At 48.3% G+C, this 20052-nt stretch overlaps 4 protein-coding genes across 4 annotated transcripts; 2 read left to right on the forward strand and 2 right to left on the reverse strand.

Moving 5' to 3' along the window:
* Positions 1 to 348: 348 nt before the first annotated feature.
* Positions 349 to 3199, reverse strand: VFPPC_02393 (homeobox KN domain-containing protein; the record flags this gene model as incomplete). Its single annotated transcript, XM_022428276.1, has 3 exons — positions 349 to 1512; positions 1556 to 2242; positions 2345 to 3199. 3 exons carry the CDS (start codon positions 3197 to 3199, stop codon positions 349 to 351), a joined length of 2706 nt encoding a protein of 901 aa, XP_022284547.1.
* A 2653-nt stretch (positions 3200 to 5852) lies between these two features.
* On the forward strand, positions 5853 to 10276 carry VFPPC_02394 (WD-repeat protein; the record flags this gene model as incomplete). The annotated part of the gene is made up of 2 exons (XM_018282049.1): positions 5853 to 7493; positions 7565 to 10276. 2 exons carry the CDS (start codon positions 5853 to 5855, stop codon positions 10274 to 10276), a joined length of 4353 nt encoding a protein of 1450 aa, XP_018146355.1.
* Positions 10277 to 10818: 542 nt separating this feature from the next.
* On the reverse strand, positions 10819 to 11708 carry VFPPC_02395 (hypothetical protein; the record flags this gene model as incomplete). Its single annotated transcript, XM_018282050.1, has 2 exons — positions 10819 to 11090; positions 11168 to 11708. 2 exons carry the CDS (start codon positions 11706 to 11708, stop codon positions 10819 to 10821), a joined length of 813 nt encoding a protein of 270 aa, XP_018146356.1.
* A 6845-nt stretch (positions 11709 to 18553) lies between these two features.
* On the forward strand, positions 18554 to 19542 carry VFPPC_02398 (hypothetical protein; the record flags this gene model as incomplete). Its single annotated transcript, XM_018282053.1, has 3 exons — positions 18554 to 18818; positions 18886 to 19014; positions 19088 to 19542. 3 exons carry the CDS (start codon positions 18554 to 18556, stop codon positions 19540 to 19542), a joined length of 849 nt encoding a protein of 282 aa, XP_018146359.1.
* Between the last annotated feature and the right edge of the window lie 510 nt (positions 19543 to 20052).

The following is a 20052-nucleotide window of genomic DNA, read 5'->3' on the forward strand; positions in this document are numbered from 1 at the left end:
GATGTTTGCAGCGATCGACATATCAGAAAGGTTTGTGTGACGTGGTGTCGCCGGGGTAGTGTTGTCTGTACTGTGACTCTGAGACCCCTCGGATTCGAATCGTTCTCTTCGGATTTAGTCATCTGATGCCCATCGTCATATAATTCGTAGTTCCCAATGGAGTTGTCTCAACAGGTCGACGTGTTCGTCAGCAGCCTCATGATGAACATGACTAAACATGGTCTGAAACAATACCAACACTGGCTTTGAACCGCTGCAACCACTCTGGATTATCGGCAGCCGTCTGATTCCACGGATCGTCACTAAAAACAGTTTAGTAAAGCAGAAATAGTACAGATTAGCGATTACTTACTCGTTGTACAATAGGCATCGAGCATGATGCTGTATTTCCTCATCCGACGGCACATGGCAGTTTGGGTTGTTCGGAGACATGGTGGAAGTGACCCAACGGCCCAATTCGCGACTCAACCACTTATAAAAGTTTGGATCGTGGAGCATATAAGATCCGAGTTGAAGATGGTCGGCGTGTTGCTGGGAGTGAGCTTCATCCCGCTGAGAGGGTGCTGTTCTGTTCGGTTGCAATTTGTAAAGTTCTCCCCTGCCATTGTCCATTTCTTCGTCTTGTGATGTCATCGCGGGAAGTATAGAGAGGTGAGAGAGTAAGTGTATGCTGGTCGCAGGATTCGACGAGGCGTGCTCCCGACAAGTTAGATGAGGTTTAATAAATATACTTGCCCGGTCTTGTTGGATTCCACAGACAGCCGCTTCATCAATAGGTAAACCAGATGTGACGAACTCGTCGGTGATTTCTGGATGACCGAGTATTGCCCCAGATGTGGTGGATTGAATCTGATGATCTGTTGAAGCCCACGATGTAGAGGAGTGGCTGCATTCAGCGAAAGGAAGATATGCACGCTCTCTAAAGTTGCTAAGCCAGCTGGTTGGAGACGCTTGGACTAGTATCATAAACCAAGTGAAGACACGATCCGACAAGGGAAACTTGAGACCCTGTTGCAGTTGCGTTAGTATTTTGCAGGCCTCAAGTTGCAATGTAGCGTTGCATATGGCAGCCGGATTAGCCATCGCTTCACCAAGCACAAAGTCATGCAGTTGAGCCTCGAGGGGGCATTCTTCGAATAGCGTCTTCTTTCCTCGAATCTCCAGAGTCCGAAGTCTCCCCTCAGACGGTGTCCGTATAGGGAGGAACTGCGCTTGTGTCGCAATCGTTTCGTTCGACATGACCAAGTCACGTAGCCAGGATGACTTTGCGGCCACATCTGCGTCTAACGATAACAGCTCTGAAGCGTAAATAATGCGACAGGCTTCGAGTTGTATGGCGTTACTATCAGGGATCTTGCCCGTGCTGTACTGATACATTTCAACAAAACACGAGAGCTCAACCACCAGCAGTTCGTATGCGGTACGAGGAGACTCTGGTGAAATATCACTCGCCTCGAATGGAAACGGACTGTTTAGCTCTTCTCCAAGAACATCTGTACCATTATCATTAGTCTGTATCAAGGGCCGACGAGAATAACTTACAAGGCGGAATGGCGTTTTCAAGTGTATTTGTAATGGCATCGTCAAACCCCCAGTCACCGGTCCAATTGGCCATAGTTTTACCCATTTTAAAATGGTCTGCCAGATGCTCAACCCGATCGATCCAAGTCTCCAAAGCAGTTCCACAAAATCCGCATCTCGATCGGATTCTTGGCGTGGACGATTTCCAGTCTTTCGCAATTGATTCGATCAATTTTGACTTATGTACCAAGTGTAAGTGTTGTTTAAGGTGATCTTTTCTGTTGAAGACTCGTTCTTGGCAGGAATCCGGATTATGACTGTTGATATGACGATCCGTTGGCTCCGAGGTACCACAGAAGACGCAGATATCTTGGCCAGTTTCTGGGTCAACTGCTCGAGGTCCATCCGGGGAACACAGCCATCGCTCCAAGGGTATATGAAGCGTCTTTTCATGGCGTTGCCAGTCATATTTAGTTTTGAAGGTCTCCGCACAAAATGTGCACTGAAACGGCTGCTGTGCATTTCTGGCCAGCGGCCTCCTCGGCTTTGAGCGTAGCACACGTCGCCGGCGACGTGACTTGTTCCATGAGAGAGGTCGATTCTTCGATATAGAGTCACCAGAGCCGTACGAATATGCTGACGCAAGCGAACTGCCACTTGAAGTTCCATGGCTATTGTCTGAGGATTCATTGTTGGATTGGCCGGAGCCATCATCTACGTGCTTGGAGAAAGACCAAGCTTAGCGGGTCAAGTTAGTAACGGATTCTCCTCGAACGATTTCCTCGATGGTCGTCGATTTAAGCTTACTTTGTGATGGTTTGGCAACTTTAACTGCATTAAAAATATCTGAAACTGCTGCAGGCTCCGCCTCTGGAGGCGAGTCTACCCAGCGCTCGAGAGGGCTCATGGCGCGGCAAGGACGGCGAGTCTGGACTGCAGGCGTATCCGGTCGTTTTGGAATATCTATCGACGCGCTGTCTGACTCGATTCCGGGTGTCGTTCTTTGGGATGATCGGTTGCTGTGGTGCATCTTTTCTCGCCGTCTGGCATTGGCAAGCCAGTTTTTGATCTGCGTTTTAGACAGACCTGTCTGCTGTTGCAAGATCTTTGTTTCTTCTTTACTTGGATACGGGTAGTCGTAATGATTTGAAAACCATTGCGATAATAGCTTGGATGATTCCATGGAGAATCGTGTACCTATTTTTGGGGGGTTTGCAGCATTTAGATTGGCAAAGTTAACAACAGACGTCGAATTTAGGGGAGCTGTTTCTGAACTAGCATCCAAGAATAGCGACGGCATAGTGACATCTTGTTGACTTTGTGGCCCAAGGACATCATGAGTCGCTTTCTTGTCTCCAGTTGAATCTCCTTGGTGCGATGGCGACAGATGAGTTAAACCCGGGTTTGCATCCAACTCAGCCATCGTATGGATTTCTCCTGGCTCAGCGAAGGGCAAGTTTCGATAGCCTAATAAGTCATCGATTGGTTTGTAATTATGCGTTAGCTGGCCTGCATCCAGGAGGTTGGGAAGTTGCCCCGAAACTGTTGTGATTGAATCCTGAGGTGACTTTCTGTTACTTGCTTGGCCTGGAGACGGCGGGTGCTGTTGTTCGGTTGCATAGCTACTGTAGTCGGCATCATCGCCATGCTGAACAAATGGATACCCAGACCCGGTCATGTCTTGTGGTTTCCAGCTGACTGAAGGGCGCACTGGTTAACATGATAAAATACAAATGAAACTTGGGTTCAACGTTGGAGAACTCAAATCCAAGGATCAGAAGAAGAGACTCGCCACTTACGGGACACCTTTGGGGTTCTCCAAGGTCCACTTTATTGTGTTGACCACGCCTTGAAGGCTTTAGTCTTGGTTGTTTGACCCACCCCCAGTGGCTGCTTTATTACTGGATTCATGGTTTAGTTAGCGCCGATATGCAGAAATACTCTGACAAGTCCAGTGACAGGCACTATTCAGACATTCGTTGTAAGAATAAGCTATTTGTAATGTTGGATTTAGTTATTGGGGCGTTTTGAAGATCTAATATGGAGTAGCAGGATGTATTGGCCGGCCTTTGCAACCTAGCCAGCGGTCTTGGACGAGCTTTAGCCCTACTGGCCCCAGGTAAACACGACTGACCCAACCGTGTTAGAATGTACGAGAGAATCCAACACTGCTGGCCAAATGAAATAGTGTGTATATGATCGAGCTGAGGACTGTCCTGCTGTGTTTCAGAATACCCAGATGTAGTTGTATAAAATCAACTCTGGTGCTCAAGTATCCCACCCAAAGTTTGCCCGCCGTGGTCCCAGTCATTCTACACGTGTAGAGAGTCGCTATGCCAGTTCACACAACAACCCTTGGGCCAATCCCGAGACACTCCAATATTACATATGCGATTTTGAGCTATCAAGCAGCCTTTGACTCTTTCGTCTGCGAAGCCTTTGCTTGCTCCAACTCCACATTCAGCTTCTTATACTCTTCATACCACTCCTTCATCTGTGCATTCGTGCCCCCGGCATTGAGAAGGCCGGAAATATGGGCCAATTTTGAGGCAATGTCCTCTGCGGAAGTCATGGAGGGAGGACAAAGTCTCTGTGTATGTGTCGATGTGCTAGGAAATATTGGGTCGCTTGTTTGGAGACCGAATGGCTGATTGAGTTAGGACCAGAAAAGGATAGTGATACCGTCAATATGGTTGCGGTTTGTCGGCCAAACGGAGTCAACAAGTCAGTGGAATTCAACGTTTGAGGGGAAGATCCGAAGTCATGAGGCGAGTGGAGATCAGATGAAGAGCATCCAAATTAGGCATAGACTATGTGCGTTTGGCCAATCAAAGAGACTTTGAGCTTGTCAAACTCTGCTCTCTTTTAAAGGATGCTGTCACCATAGCAGGTACATATGACCATAGCCGCATGAAAAATCTGGATCCCGTCTGATCTCCGAGCGATAACCATGCGAGCGCCGGATTAGTAGTTGGGTCGGTGACGACCAGCGAATACCTGGTGTTATATGTAATTCACTTTTTGTCTTTTTGCCATTTACACTAGCTGAAAGCTAATTTGTCCCTTGATACCAAGTAAGTCGTGGCCAAGAAGAGTACTGTCGACATTGCTTGTCAAAACACACCGTGGTGGACACTGTTTCCTTCGATGTAGTCCCTGTTTGTACTCATTTTTTGTTTAGTGGGCTCACCCGCCTGTCCATAATCCTTGGTTTAATTCTCTGTTCAACGTCCTCTACGTCTCGTTCACGGCCCTTCCTGTCACCAATGAGGAACGACAGTGACGGTGTGTCCAATATGAAGACTCACACCAAGTGCCTCCTCCTAATCCGCTGTTGGGTCCAAGAGAGGCAAATTTGTTGGCTATTCTCTCGTTCCAAAATTAACCGCAATTCTCCCTGTGGTGGATGAGTGAGGATATAAACTGGGATGGCTTCTGAGACGTTGCGTCAACCCGAGATAAATCGCAACAAAGCTCGCGCACTACTCACGAGACGTTGATTTCCCGTCTCCCTCAGTCCAACCGGTCTGTGTTGCTTGTTCTCAAATGTCAGATCTCGACGTGGCAATTAGAGGTATGTGCACCTACTGGGACACTAGTGAAACATGGCCGTGAGCATTTGCATCTCCTGTATGTTTTTACTGATAGCAGAATCTATTAGACCTTTAGTTTCCACCTTTCGGGCGATTCATCGCCACAGTCCGTCGATATCCGTCGATCCAAATCCGGTCACTCCCGGTAGTTTGTTGGTACACCACACAAAAAGGCTCACCATACATCTCCGTCCGGTGAAACTCGACCATCCTTGTCATCACATTGTTCCTTACATCCTAGAACTTGGCGTGGCCGATCAAGCTCTTGGCGACCTTCTCTGTGCTGTGGTATTCCTGCTATTCCTTTCAGAGTGTTTCTGGTGCACCGACAAGGACTTGCTGGCCACCAAACCGATCTTCTACCCCTGTCTCATCGAGAAACACCTTGGAAACATTGTATTTTCTTTAATTAACACGATTATCAGAAATTTTTGCCGGACTGGCTCTGGCTCTTTGTTCTCCTCTTGGCTGGCCTCGAAATTGCGTAATCCTCTGGTCGTACTTGACCTTTGTTAGCTGATACTGTACGACAGCATCAGTCCAGTAATGTTTCTCTTCGCAAATATGTGTGTGATAAGACTTTGTTGGCTCAAACGAATCTGTCGCTACCTGCCTCAGGAAGCCTAACCAGCATGACCTAGTTTTGAGCATTTAAACAAGATGTAAAGCTCATTACGACCACACTTTTCTTCACATTTGTTGGTCAGCATTGGTGATCCCGAGAAGCCGTTGAGTACAATGGACGATTCCCTCATGCAATGGCACCTGGCTCAGGCGTGGGACCAGATCCTAGAATCTCAGCAGCAGATCCAAGAGCGGTGGCACAGGCGGGTGATGCTTGAGGAGGGCAATGAGAGGACACGCCAGTTAGCATTGGCAGCTTCGAAGTTACAGGAATCAAAGGAGCGGGAGGATTCAGTGACCAAGCTACCACTGGACCAGCTTTTGGATGATTTCAATGCGATCAACTCCCACGACATTCTACTTGATTCTACCACGCTCGGAGACGAAACGTCAGAACTTCTCTACGAATGGTTCCGTTCCAATCAGCAATACCAAGACTTCATCAGGGGCGATTCCCGAGTGCTGTGTGTCAGCGGGAGCCCAGGGAGTGGGAAGAGGACACTCCTGCTGTCAGTTGCTCGAGGACTTTCCGCAAGGCCAGTCAATTATCTGTTAGACTCGGTCTGTGCCAGTGGAAACCATATGCCCCAGGGCGCAACTTCAGTGCTCAAGAGCCTAATCTTTCGTCTCCTGGTTACTCAGCCTCATTTGCGCAAACACCTCACCGAAAAACGCATCTCCACGAATAGGAAGCAGTTTTCGGATCCTAATGACTTTTACGGGCTGTCCCTTCTCCTCTACGATATGATACGAGACGAGTCGCTCCGACGGACTACGTTTATCGTCAACGGAATCGACGAATGTGGCGACGACGGGTTAGACAAGTTCGCAACATTGATTTCGACGACCTTAAAATTATCGTCAGATGTCAGGTGGCTGGTATCAGCTACTTCCAATGAGTCTGCTATCAAACCAGCGTTGGAGTATGCGTCGCAGTTCAATCTTGATGCAGAAGACAACCACGCAGCGCTACGCAAGATTTTTGACGAGGCCTATATTCCGTGGAAAGTGAGCCAACTTACAGGCATCAAACGCTACAAACAGAGTTTCAAGGATGATCTTATTCGGGGGCTTCGGGAACGATGCCCGACGAATTTCCTGTGGGCCGACATCGCATGCGAAGCCATCCGGCGAGGCCACCTTTCTCATGGTCAAGAAACCATTAACGCACTACCACAATATGAACTCTTCAACATTGAGCCAATGTACACTCATATAATTAATCAGCTGGAAAAGCTAAAGCCATCACAACAGGAACACGACCTTCGAGTACTCCCAGCGTTGGCTGTCGTGTACGAACCACAGCATGCGGAGGACTTGGAGCAGATCGTAGACCCCTCACCAAACTTTGACATTGCCGGGTTCGTAAAGGAAAGGTGGTTTGCCTTTCTGGAGCTGTGCGACAAGACAATATACTTTAGGCATGCTTCAGCCAGAGAGTACATACGACGGGTGATGGCGAGTGAACTACATGGTGCTCACGCCAGGATCGTCGAGAACTGCCTCAAGCTCCTCTCGAAGGTACTGGAGGCCAGTGCTTCCGGAAGTGACCTGCCCCAAAAAGTCCTAGGCTTCGCAGATTACGCTGCTGTCTACTGGATTCGGCACTTCAGCGACATGAACGATTTTGGGATGGTGGAGGATATCGTGACCGAGTTCCTTGGCAGTTCCGTCATGCTCAAATGGGTAGATCTCTTGTCTTCGAGGGGCAAACTCCCTCAAGCATGGGGTTTAATGAAGGACCTTAGGATGAAAGTATGTTGTCACGGAGATACGAGTTGCGAAAGGTCCCATTCCAAGTTCAATATGGCTAATGTCATGCACAGATTTTTAATAACCAGACGGGCCATGGCAAAAGCCTTCTGCCACTGATCTACGACATAGAGCGGTTTCTTCAGTTTCATCGCTTCCTAATCAGCGAGGAGACCGATCGGGCCAGCAAATCACTGCTTTTCTCGCCCATTCAGAGTGAGGCGGGGAGAAAACTAATCTCTGACGAGTTTCCTCAACTGGCTGTCTTTCCAGGAACGAGCTGGAAAAGTCCTGTTGTCCTCGTCCTGCAAGGACATGCCAGGGCCGTTGGCGGCTGTGCGTACTCTCATGATGGCAAACTCTTGGTCTCGGCATCTTTCGACGGCTCGGTTCGCATCTGGGACATGGTAACGGGGAGGGTGCAGCACTCGTTTCGAGGTTTCAAAGGGGCGGTGAGGCACGTTGACCTTTCTGCCAGTGGTTTGCTTGCGGCCTCAGATGGATACGGGATCAAAGTTTGGGATCTAGCCAACGGCACGCCGCACCAGCCCCCGAGTGATGGAAGTTTGTTCAATGACGACGGGCTTATTCATAGTCTCGCTTTATCGAACGACGGAACTTTACTTGCTGCGACGATGGGGAGTTTCATCAATGTCTGGAAGCTTCCTTGTTATACACTGATCGCTCGACAAGTTTCTTGTGACAAGGGGTGTTATGCTGACCCGCCTGACACTTGTGATGGGAGCATTCTTCCACACTCACCAGTGAGAGATATGAAGTTCTCTAGTGATGGAAAGTGGCTTGGGACGGTGTCTAGGATTGGACTCACTGTCTGGGAACTAGTCAACGAAGGACAAAGGAGGACCATGGCAGCCATGGACCCAAGCACACAAGTTACGCAGTCAGAAGGTCATGTACACGAGCAGGAGACTACTGAGACGACGGCCGCAGCTACAGGCGATGTAGAACATGGTGCTGAACATGTATCAGCAAGCGAAGCAGAACTGGAGACAACAATCGAAGCAGACCTAGAGACAACCAAAAGCACCCACACTTTACAACAATTGTACTGCTTCGACATGGATCCCGACGATGATGGTTGGACTAATGTGCTTGCCTTTTCTCCTGACTCGAGATATGTGGCTCTGGGGATGGACGGGAAAAAACCCACAGTACGAATATGGGACCTAACGTCAAGCGCGGAAACTCTGCGCATGCCAGCCATCCTGATGGGGCATAGGGGCCCTGTTGATGCCATCTGCTTTTCTGCTGACGGCTCCCGTCTCGCGTCAGGGTCAAAAGACGGGGCGGCCATGATCTGGAAGGCGCCCTGGAATCGTGATTCCAAAGAGCCCGAAATGGTATTACAAGCCCACGGCCGGAACATAAAAGGGTTGTCATTTCGGCCGGACCAAAAACACCTCGCTGTCTGCCTGGATGACGGCACTATTCGTATCTGGGACCACGGCTCTCAATTTGCCCAAACGTTGTCTGAACTTGAGACCACCAATGAAGCGGACAACCGGTTAGAGCAGGGAATCTCGCCGCACACGTCTGCCGTCATCTTCGTAACATCTTCGAAAGATGGACAATATGTCGCATCTGCATCCCTGGACGGCTCGATCTGCCTCTGGGAAGCGAAGTCGGGTACTCTCCTGCGTACCCTCCCAGGACACGACGAGCCCGTCACATCGCTTGTGTTCTCTCATGATGCTGAACAGCTCATTTCGGCATCAAAAGACAAGACAGCTCGCATTTGGGAAATATCTGGGACTAGTGAGCCTCGCACACTCTATGGGCATGACAAGGGGGTTCGTTCCATTGCCATCTCGGATGACGGAAAATTGATTGCGTCGGGGTCTGACGACGAAACAGTACGGGTTTGGGACATCTCCCGGCCAGAATTGGAAGTCGACCAAGGGGCCTCTGATAACACTGATCCCGCAAATAACGGTAATAATCACAAAAATGCATTAGCAGACGTGGATGGTGTAAGAGTGCTGCGGGGTTCCCATCACTCCATTGCTTGTGTTGCATTTTCTCGGGATGCAAAACTTGTTGCAGCCGGTAGTGATCTTGGTAAAGTCCTACTCTGGGAACTTTCAATGGATGAACCGAGCGCTTCGCACACACACAGGGAGATGTTCACCGGCCCTGGACATGGCGCCATCACAGCAGTGTCGTTTGGTCCCGGTCTCAACAGCCTGATAGCATGCTCTGATGAGGAGATGTGGGAATGGGACCCAAATCATGTCCACGGGAAGGGTGAACCTTGTGAACGCCTTGAAAAATTGGACACCGGCTATAATGATGAGGATGATCTCTGTGGGTACTCGAAACACGCGGCCACGAGTGCGCCATTCCGTACTCTACAAGTCAGCGATACGCAACCCGACTACGTAATGACGGCCTTGGGACCAGTTCGTCTGTCGAAGCTGGATTCTTGTTCTGCAGGGCCCGAATCCACGAGCTGGTGTCCATATAGCGCTACTCTTGTCTCCTCTGAGGACGGGCCAAAAGAATGCTGGATTACTCGGAAAGAGGAGAGCCTGATCTGCTTACCAGGGCCGTATAGACCCAGTAACGAAGGTGAACATCTTACTAAGAACATGATCTCGCGTCTACTTCGCCATAGCAGCCCAGTACTGGTCCTCGGGCACACAGTAGTAATTGGGTGTGGTACGGGTGATGTTTTGTTTTTCAGGTTCAAGGAGGACTACCAATCTGCGACTAAGTGGCCGATGAAGTGGGCGAAGAGTCTAGGACACTTATTCGCAGATTGGTAGGGGTGGAAATTTTCATACACCGTCTTACAATCTTGTCAATCGCTGTGTAACTGTACAACGTTTTGTTTTTGTGGGACATTGTCCACCCTCTGTCGTTACATTTCCTTAGATTCAAATACACATCCTTCATACGCAAGAGTGGTCCTTGATAAATAGGGCTTGGACTTACGGATTGTGGGTTGATCAATGACTGCGATGTTCAGTAACACACGATCCTTCCCCTTAGCTTTCGGACGGTTTCAACATGGGATTTGGTAGCACATTACTCGATTCATTTGCACTGAGTTACAAGGCCGACTCAATTACAGCTTATGCAATTTCTCCAGATCTTCTCCCCGAGGCAATTTTGCCAGCCCTTGGCTAACGGGTAGTGCCAGCGTGCTCCCCAACTCCCTCTACCTAACGAGGTCTGCACCGACCCCTTCATCATCATCAGAATGTCGTCTGCCAAGTTTCGTTGTAAAGCGCAGTTGCCCGTATTCTCCATCCAATCTCAGGTAATCATCTTTGTCCCTCGTTGAGGCAACCCACGTTTGTATCGGTTACAAGGCAAACTGCAAAGCAACCGCCAATGTGGCAACTGTCCAGCCAGTAAAGCAGGCTATTTTGGAAGAGCCGCTTGTTTTGGCCTTCGCATTGGGCAAGACACATGCGACTTCGGGGGTTGGGGCCTTGTCGGACTTGGCAGAAGACCCAAACACGGTAACGACGAGCATGGGCTGACTAGCGGCGAGCTTAAAGGCCTTTTCTCCTCCGAGATCAATGCGTCGGTAAAATGGCGAGTTCTTCGTAAACACACTCGAAGCATTGTTGGCTGTTCAGTACACAAACAAGTAGCAATTGGTCAGCTCGCCTTATCCCATGAACAGCAGACGAGTAATATGAACTCACCAGGTACAGATAAAACCAGAGCAGATTGCTCACTGATATCCCGGAGGCAACTAGGTGTGGTTTGGTAAGCGGTGCAGCCATCTGTGGCCGAGTTCTTGACAGCATTTTTCTTTATGTCATCAATGCATTCTTTCGCAACTAGGTTGCTGCAGCTATCCTTCTGACCGCCATAGTACTGCGCCGCACTTCTGGGGTTCACATTGAAAGTATAGAGACAAAAGTGCCAGCTGTTGTCAAAACTGCCATTGCTGGGCGGATTGATGGACATGATGGTAGCGGTAGCATTGCTGTTGGATACATTGAAGTATTCCTTGACCCCGATGCTCAATTCCCAGCCTTCCTGTTCGGAACCTGGGTATGGTTTTGAGGTGTCGAAGCCCTTGAATTTGGAAGTCGTTCCATTAGTTGGTGAGCTTACGACGTCTTTCCAGGCGTCGATCGTAACTTCGGTTGCTTTAGGACCAATGACAATTGCATTGTCAGCGGCGCTGGCAATGCGAGCCAAGCAGACGGTGAAAGCTACCGCGATTTGAAATCGCATTGTTTCGGTTGATTCTCTCTGTAGCGCAAACAATTAACGATGATTGCTTTCAAAATGAGTGTCTGGGGCAGTTTTGCAAGCAATACGTAACGGGGCAGGGCAGTATTTGTGACCTGAATGATGTGCTTACCTTGAATCGTAGAAATTGGACCCGATGAATTGGTTTGGGAGTTTGGTGGAGCAGCACTTGACTTCTCAAAAATGAATTAAAACCTCACAAAACGTCTGGTTGGGAAACACCTAATATTTGTAAGGGCATGTATGTATCTGTACAAATACAAGCCAACAACTGACTGATCACAAGGACATTACCAACTACTCAAACAGAACCAACTGCATCGAAACGAGATGAGACCTCAACCCATCCATTCATCGAGCTGGCTGCCTCCCATCCAATGTTACCGCCAAGACGCAGCTGGGCAGTGTTGTCATGTTGGCCCGTGGTCTCTGCATAATTTTACTGCCTCCCCGCATTCATGTCCTCCTTCCACTTGGGTCAAACTGTCTTCTCTTCCTACGTTGGTGTTTTTATTGTGATCATTTTGAACAGCTTGCTCAGACTGGTTTGCGTAGCGCGGATGATGATTTGGTATGATGTGCCGATATGCGATGAAATAGGTGGTTGAAGAGTGGAGTTAAGGCCAGACTGTATCTATCTCGGCTAACGTGGTGCATCTTGTGAACTGTACTCCGTGTCTGTATTCGACATGATGGCTTCCATGGCTGCAGTGCTTGGCGTACTCAGCGTGGACGAGTCTGGAAGCTCTGAGATGGAGAAACTGTGTTTCCATTCGGGTATTGAACCGAGTCAAGAAGGTGTGAAAACCATTGTGTTGGTCTTGACCACCGGAACCAAGCCTTGACCAAGGACAATGTCCTTCAAGATCTATTGGTGCAATCTGGAGGGGTGGCCTTCGCCGGTCATTTGAGGTGCCTGGTAGAGACGGGACTGATAATGAGGAAACAGAGTGCTGGGATCAGACGCAGCGAAAGGGCTTCTTTTTGTTTTGATTGAAATTGTAACACCTACGATTAGCTTATGGAACTTTACGCACATAACTGCCAAGCACCTTAGCCTAATGTCTTTGAAAGCATATTAGAAGCTGCAAATCCGGTGAAGCCAAATACTTGACGCTTCAAGCTCCCAACTCCACCTTGCAACTGATTTGCTGACCTAGCATCTATGCAATTTCAGAATTGTCTTCCACGCCGGTGGTCCATCACGAAAGATTTGTCCCTTGCATGTCACAACTTGTCCGCCTACAGCAATGCCACATTGGTTGATGATGTCGATATAATCGCCCGCGATATTCCCACACCATACGTCAATGCGATGCGGGTTCTGGTACACAAAGCACACATCGTCAGCATTTACCAATCGCAAAAAGTAATGTCAGACGCCTTACATCGTTACATAACGAAATGCCACAATTAGTCGAGCAGCTAACACGGGGAACGGCCTCCCCATCCAGCGGGAGCACCACACCATCCATTGAGCTTCTTGAGGTATAAGTAACCATCGGTGCATTGCATCAAGACGTTTCCAACCCTTTTGCCATCGGGCTCACAGTTGGTCTGGTAGACTGATTAACGTCGATGTCATATCGAGTATTCTGATTCATCTCAAAATTTGGTACACACCCAGCCTCGTTTTACAAGTTTACTGCCTGCCCTGTCCGGGAAATCCAGCCCTTTGGCGAATCCCATGGAACCCATTTTCTCACGGTAGTCTGGGAACTCCCATGGATCATAGTTTGGGCTGATCTTCAATAGTTGTTCATAAATTGACTTTGACGTTCCATAGAGCGTGATGTTTGGTCCTCCCAGAATTGCTGGGCCTTTGAAGACCATATCTAGGATTTTTTCATTATTTCCTGGAACAAGGCTCATTAGTAGTACAACACAGTGACTACTTAGATACAGGCTGTTTCGTTAGCGCGCAACGATCGGTATGTCCCTTGACATCAGTTCAGCTTCGAACCCCGGTTGGGCTGGACGATAGATGTGTGTGGTTGAACCATGTAGTCAATTCTCCCCTGCCAAATCGGCTCCAAAACTTTCGCTACCCCGGAGAGCTTGTAAGTGATATAATTGGATAGACAATTGCCCGTCCGGAAGGACAGCGCTGCTCTGCCCAATCTGTTTGCACATTAGACGATGTTGACGCTTGGCATTAAGAGGCGGGAGCCTGTGATTGTCCCTCAGCTCTGGGCATACACGGCCCAATGCAAGGCAATTTACTGCGGGATTTGTTTGTCCCGTGTATGGTCATCGAGGGATCGCCTGACCAGTGCGCGTATATGAGCTTTTGCGATACCAATATTCCTGCCTGCTTGAATAATTCAGCCAGTTTATTCGAATCAAGGAGCTCGCTTGAAGACGGCCGGCCCGTCCCGGCGATTGCCCTGTTGAGTATAGCGCTGTTTCGTGGCTGAGCCTAAACCTGGAGGGTCTATGATGATTGGTAGGAAAAGATTGACGAAAAGGGACATGGAGGAACCCCAGCATTTGAAAATATGCTTAAAATCCTTGCAGTCGATTTATTCGCTTGATCGGCTTGACAGCCGAATAATTACGAACTTGCTTGTTTATATTGTCTAAAATCGCATTACTTCAAGCTTAATAACAGTGGCAATACTAATGTACCCGGTTAATTCGTCTGCTTATGCTCATGCTTATGCTCAGGCTTCCCATAACTGCATTATTCCTGACTGCTCAAAGTTAAGAACTCGAGAAATTACCCTTTTAGACTGTGTCTGTACATGTTCGTGGTACTTGTGAACCCACAAGCGACTAGTAACCCGTTACCTCCTGGTGGAAAAGTGGGAGCCGACCTTGCAGAATCGGTATACACTTTTCAGATCTGACCTTTAAGAGTGAACTTCAACTTATCGGGACCAAAAATAAGCTATGATCCAACAATCACGAGAAAAAGCAACTTTAGAATATACCGTATTCGTGGCCAATTGTAGATTAAGCTGATTTTACTTTTATCATGGCTGAGCTGTAGTTCCCCGCAGGCAAGATAGCAATAATCACGCTATGTTTCCCAACTTTGCTCTAGTCCGGTTTTATCCCAATCTGGCTACAACGGAAAGCACTTGAACCAAAGCATAGGTTAGTTTGTCGCAAAAATAAGTCAAACTTCAGACAATAGCTTAGCATTGAGTTTTTTTTTTTTTTTTTTTTTTTTTTTTTTAATATTACGAAAACACCTCTGCAGCAACCGTGTCATAATACCTGCCACGCAGCTTCTAAATATCCGAATTGGTTTAATCTGATCTGCAGCCACAAGCCACCCCGCCCTCCTTCCAAAACATCCAATTTTCCGTTGCACTGTACTGCGCTTCATGGCTTATTGTAATAATAAGCTTTAACTTAGAACCCGCCGTTCCAGAGAGCAAACGTACTTGCTACGGCCAACAGCCCATCTCACCAGCATGTGCAATTTCTCTGACGCTAATCATGCGTAAACAGACTCTAGCACAAATTGCACGTGCATTTGCGGCCGTTACAAGAGCCCGGGGAACAATGAGCTTCGTGGTCGCACGGCGTGCGCCTTGTTATGCCGTCAAATACAAAGCCGGCCGCCCGTGCCGCCTCCATCTGATCTGCTCGTACGAGGACCACCCCGCCGTAGGGGACCGTCATTTCGTTGGTCAAAAAGGGAGTATCGAGGTCTGCAATGGGCTTAGCCACGACTAGAAGAGCCTGGAAGGCAATGGTAAGAATGGCGGAGCGCATGGTGAAGATTTTGGTCAGCCGAATTGCCTTGATATGGAGTGGTCCGTGTGCTTTTGGGGCGACTTGGTTTGCAAAAATGAAAGAAACTCGAAGAAGAATGTAAATATCTGATTTTTGCAAGGTGAAAGTGTGATGGGATGTTGCCACGCAGGTGATTGCTTCTGAAAAAGACGAGGGTGTAAGTGCCATATTTATACTTGAGAAAGCCCATGCAAAGCTCACCGATATACTCGTTTAGCCGTGCCATTCAAGTCTATGTGTGTCGAAGCAGGCCGTGGTGTAGAAGCCTCAGCTCGTCCCGATATGGGGACTCATAGCATGCGCCAAGGCCCTGGAGGCTAAAAGGAAGGCGCCCCGAGCGTCGTCTTTAAGGCCCTTGAAGGTCATCGATGCCAGAATAGCAAGCCCGCTTTCTGATTTCAGGCAAGCTGCTTTTACGCGGGGCGTAGACAGATGACCTGATTGGAACTCCGGAGTCCTCGCAGGAACAGAGGGTGGATGAAAAAGGGCAGTCTGTGGCTTGAACAAAGCCCATACTAAGCACTAATGCACCTTTATCTTAATTCTTAATACTGAGGAGCATGGCCGCAAACTGGAGAAGCCAGCCGGACAGGCATTTTACTGGCTAGGAGGTTTCCCTGCGCGATTTGCGTGCAGGGTTGGCCGGCTTTAGAGCCTGATCAAACTCAGCCTTCGCTTTTCCTTGGCTCACCTGAAAGATCATAGTGGGCTTGAAAGAGACTTTGCCGACCAAATGAATCGCAGGAACTTTTGCAACTCCAGACCGAGCAAGTTGCTGACCCCCAAGCTCCCCTTGTGCCGGTGTCGTAGGTAAACCCTATAGGCTTAACAGTATCTAAAGACCTCCTCGGCATTTGCTGTAACGGGCTATACCCGAGAGTGGCTTGGAGCTCATCGCCCTTCGCCCCGGCCTGTCGGGCTGGGAACCACCGCAAGCGAGTTCGCTTCGTTTCTTTGTTTGGTTGGCTGGCTGGTGGGCAGATCAAGAGGTCATTCGGTCCATGGATGGATAAATAGTTTAACAAGGTTCAGCCCCCAACGCGTTTACTGCTTGACGATAGTCGTATATGGTCTGGGAAGATGCCTGGAATAATAGGAGCAAAGCTTGGCTATGGGGCTGAGCTCTGTCGTCGCACATACATACCGCTTTTACTTGTCTTGTGGACCAATTGTGGACGAGACGACAAGTGAAATTATTAGCAACGATTAACAGTTTACGACACTTAAACTAACATCATTTAGGTGTCTAGCAGAGAGGGTGTGTTTAAGCAATATCGTTAGAGAGTATTCAGAGCATCAAGCCTTGCCATATACAAAGCTCGTACAATTACGTCTCTGGTTAGTCAAGGGTACGGGGAGTGCCTCAAACAATATATCGTATCTTGAGGTCCGCGCCAGCCATGTCCGCAACAGCGTAGACAAGTACGGAACAACGATCAGAACGACAAGCCAATTAACGTGGAGTTCACCTTAGGTATAAGAGAACTCCCAGGCCTGTGGTCAATCGGGTTCACAAGCGCAATATATAGGCACCTCGAACTTTCTCCTTTAATGATTATACTCCTTGGCTTGCAACCGACGCTTCATAGCACCATCCTAAGTTCACACTTTGAGTGGCCGCACTAATTCCTGGTTACGGCCTACGACTAACTACCAGAGTAACATTTAACCGCTGACATTGACTGCCCTAGTGTCTCTGCCAATATACACCCAGCCTGGTTCATCCCTAAGGAGCCCTAGTCATTACATGCCCAGCTAAGCAGTCGAGTTACCCTACATCTAATTCAAGTCTAAATTTTCCTACAGAAGTTGCTAATTACCGTCACTACGAGGTGGAATAACCGAAGTCTTCGACCCTGTCGCGTAATATCGCACGGCTTGCTGAAGCAGGAGAGGTAAATCTACAAGTTCCTCAAGGTCCGCAAATAGTCGCGAATTGAGAACACTCAATAGAAAATAAATAGAGTTCCTGAAAATAAATAAACGAAAGGTAGTCTTTGTTCCGGACACAGTAAACCCATCTTCCAAACGAGATACCTCTCTCTCATAGCGTCAGAAATCTCATGATTTGCTTAAATTCCCCTCGCACGAGCAGTCATATAATTACTGCATCCTTAGTTATATGATGAGTCATTGTGATCATCAGAAATTTGCAGCAAGGGGTCCGATTCGAAGACGCTGCGTTCATATGAGCTAACGGTCGGATCTGCCGAGATGTCAAGCAGAGGATCTGAGATAAAGTTGCCTCGCTTTTGAGCATCACCGGGGCCGTTCTTGGCAATTTCAAGCCCACTAGTTCCCGAACGCGCTACTGAAACCGCGTATGTTAGTCATTAATCATTCCAGAATTGTCTCAGAAGAATATACCAGCTGGAGCAGCTACCACTACCGTGGCAAGCAAAGAAAATGTGAGGCAAACAAGACGCATGGCTATTAAACTTGATAGATTTCTGAAAAATTGACAATGGGGTTCGATGGCTGGACGCTGGCTATCAGGGGCGAACTCTGCTTACATATTTCTACCAGGGAACCATTTCGTGAAGAATCAGCCTTGCTGACTACAACGCACAGGTAGGGATCGGCATAATTGTCATCCATTCTTACAATGGCTGCCTGTGAAAACATAGGAGTTTGTGCGAGTTTCGCATCGGGAGGTTACTTTGCATGGCGGCTGTCATGCGAGGTCGTGTGATGGAGCAGAAGGGCTGGGAAGTGATAAGAGTGTCACAACGGGACATGTCAGACGTAGCAAACTTGTAGCTTGTACTTGTAAGTTATGGTACCTACAGCCTCGGATAGACGTCATACCGTCTCACCACTCTCACATGTGTACAATAGTTCCTAATGAGTCTATTCTTGGATTGTTATTCTAATTGCAATCGAAGTTTGTCATCTCAACACGTAGATGCTGTTCACAACAGTACTCTCATTCATCGAAAGCTTGTCTTCGACGCAGGGGTTTTCCAGGAACTATCTCTGTTTGTGCTTCTCACGCTTCGTATGAGTACGAAGATCCCTGACAACAGCTTCAGTTGTCTGTGGTTCTGGCTATCACGACACAGACTTGCCTACCAGTCATGATGCCGCACCCTGTCGTTGCCTGGCGACAATACGTCATGGAAAGAAAGAGCAAAGAAGTCGGCGATGATAACGAAGCCAGTCATCATCTCCTCGACCCGGAATCGCGAGCAATTGTTCCTTCTTCGCAGTATAAGAGGTCCAAATCACTGTGGTTGTTGTTTCACGTGGCAATCGCTGGAATCTATCTTATTCTAATTCCATATGTTTTGTCCGCGTTATCAAAAAGTGGGCAGAACGGCTGCGTTGCAAAGTTCAATTACTACTGTAACACCTCCGGCCCTTAAATTCGTATATCTATACCAGATAGACGAAGCTAACACGTAACTCACAGCTCCAATCAACGAAGCCATCAACGAAGAATATGTGGATGTCAGGTTCAACGGTTCCCTGTGGCACGACTCGCCATACAAAGGACCACCAACACCCGCGGTCGAACAAGCATGGCAAGATCTAATGGCATGTAAGATAATTCATTGCATTTCCAATCAATTTCAATATTTGACGACACAAAATTCTAACCCTTTGCATTCAAGACGGAACCATAAGCGTCACAGCCGAGGACATCATCCGCATTGGCCACAATCTCACGGCGGTGCAGTTTCCAGAGATCGCGGGGGGCGGCTATCTTGCAGTGGCAATGGGAACGCATCAGATCCATTGCTTGCACTATATCTGGCAAGACCACCATATGGACTCATTCCCAAAGACGAAGGCAAACAAAAAGGGGGCACCGGAAATGTACGAAAGGCATTACGAGCACTGTATTGATTACATTCGCCAGACACTCATGTGCAACTTTGATCCGGGGATCATTCCGTACTACTGGGTGAGGAAGCATAATCAGCCTACTCCAGATGGTAATACCCAACACAAGTGTGTTAACTGGGATGCTTTGCATGGCTGGTTGAAAGAACGAGCAGTGCACATGCCTGATGGATTCGAGTGGCATCAGCCTCCGGACGCTGTGTCTCTGCCAGACAATCCTTGATTATTGTGCAAAACATCACGAATCGCTTCGGCGGCTGTCGATTGTTGCGTTGTTTGATAGAGTCATTGGATGGATTATCGAACAGCAATGTTTCAATAATATCGCACTCATAGATGGTTCCATAAGTTTATTCTCAAGTGCATACATATTATACCCTAGAAAGTACACGGTACCTGCGAGAACATCAACCAGTTGAAGAAGTGTCTTAAATCGTACGCCGCAGAGTAACATCCAGCCAGGCAGTGTGCACAACTATCGATGCAACAGTGGCTTGAAACCCCATCAAACAGCCTTACCGAAATGCAATCGGCATAGCTGATTGCAGGTCGCAGCAAAAATCATCCCGCAATGATCAACCCCGAGGCCACCGCTGCCCGAACTGCTTGCTGTGCTCCCGCCCCGTAAGATTTGCATATGCGAGTTGATGCCTCACCAGACATTTGCCCTGCAGCCGGAGATGTCATTGAAACCGTAGGAAGTAATTGGTCAGATCTCACACAACCACAATGT

This window comes from Pochonia chlamydosporia, chromosome 2 (assembly GCF_001653235.2).
Source record: "Pochonia chlamydosporia 170 chromosome 2, whole genome shotgun sequence".
Lineage (NCBI taxonomy): Eukaryota > Fungi > Ascomycota > Sordariomycetes > Hypocreales > Clavicipitaceae > Pochonia > Pochonia chlamydosporia.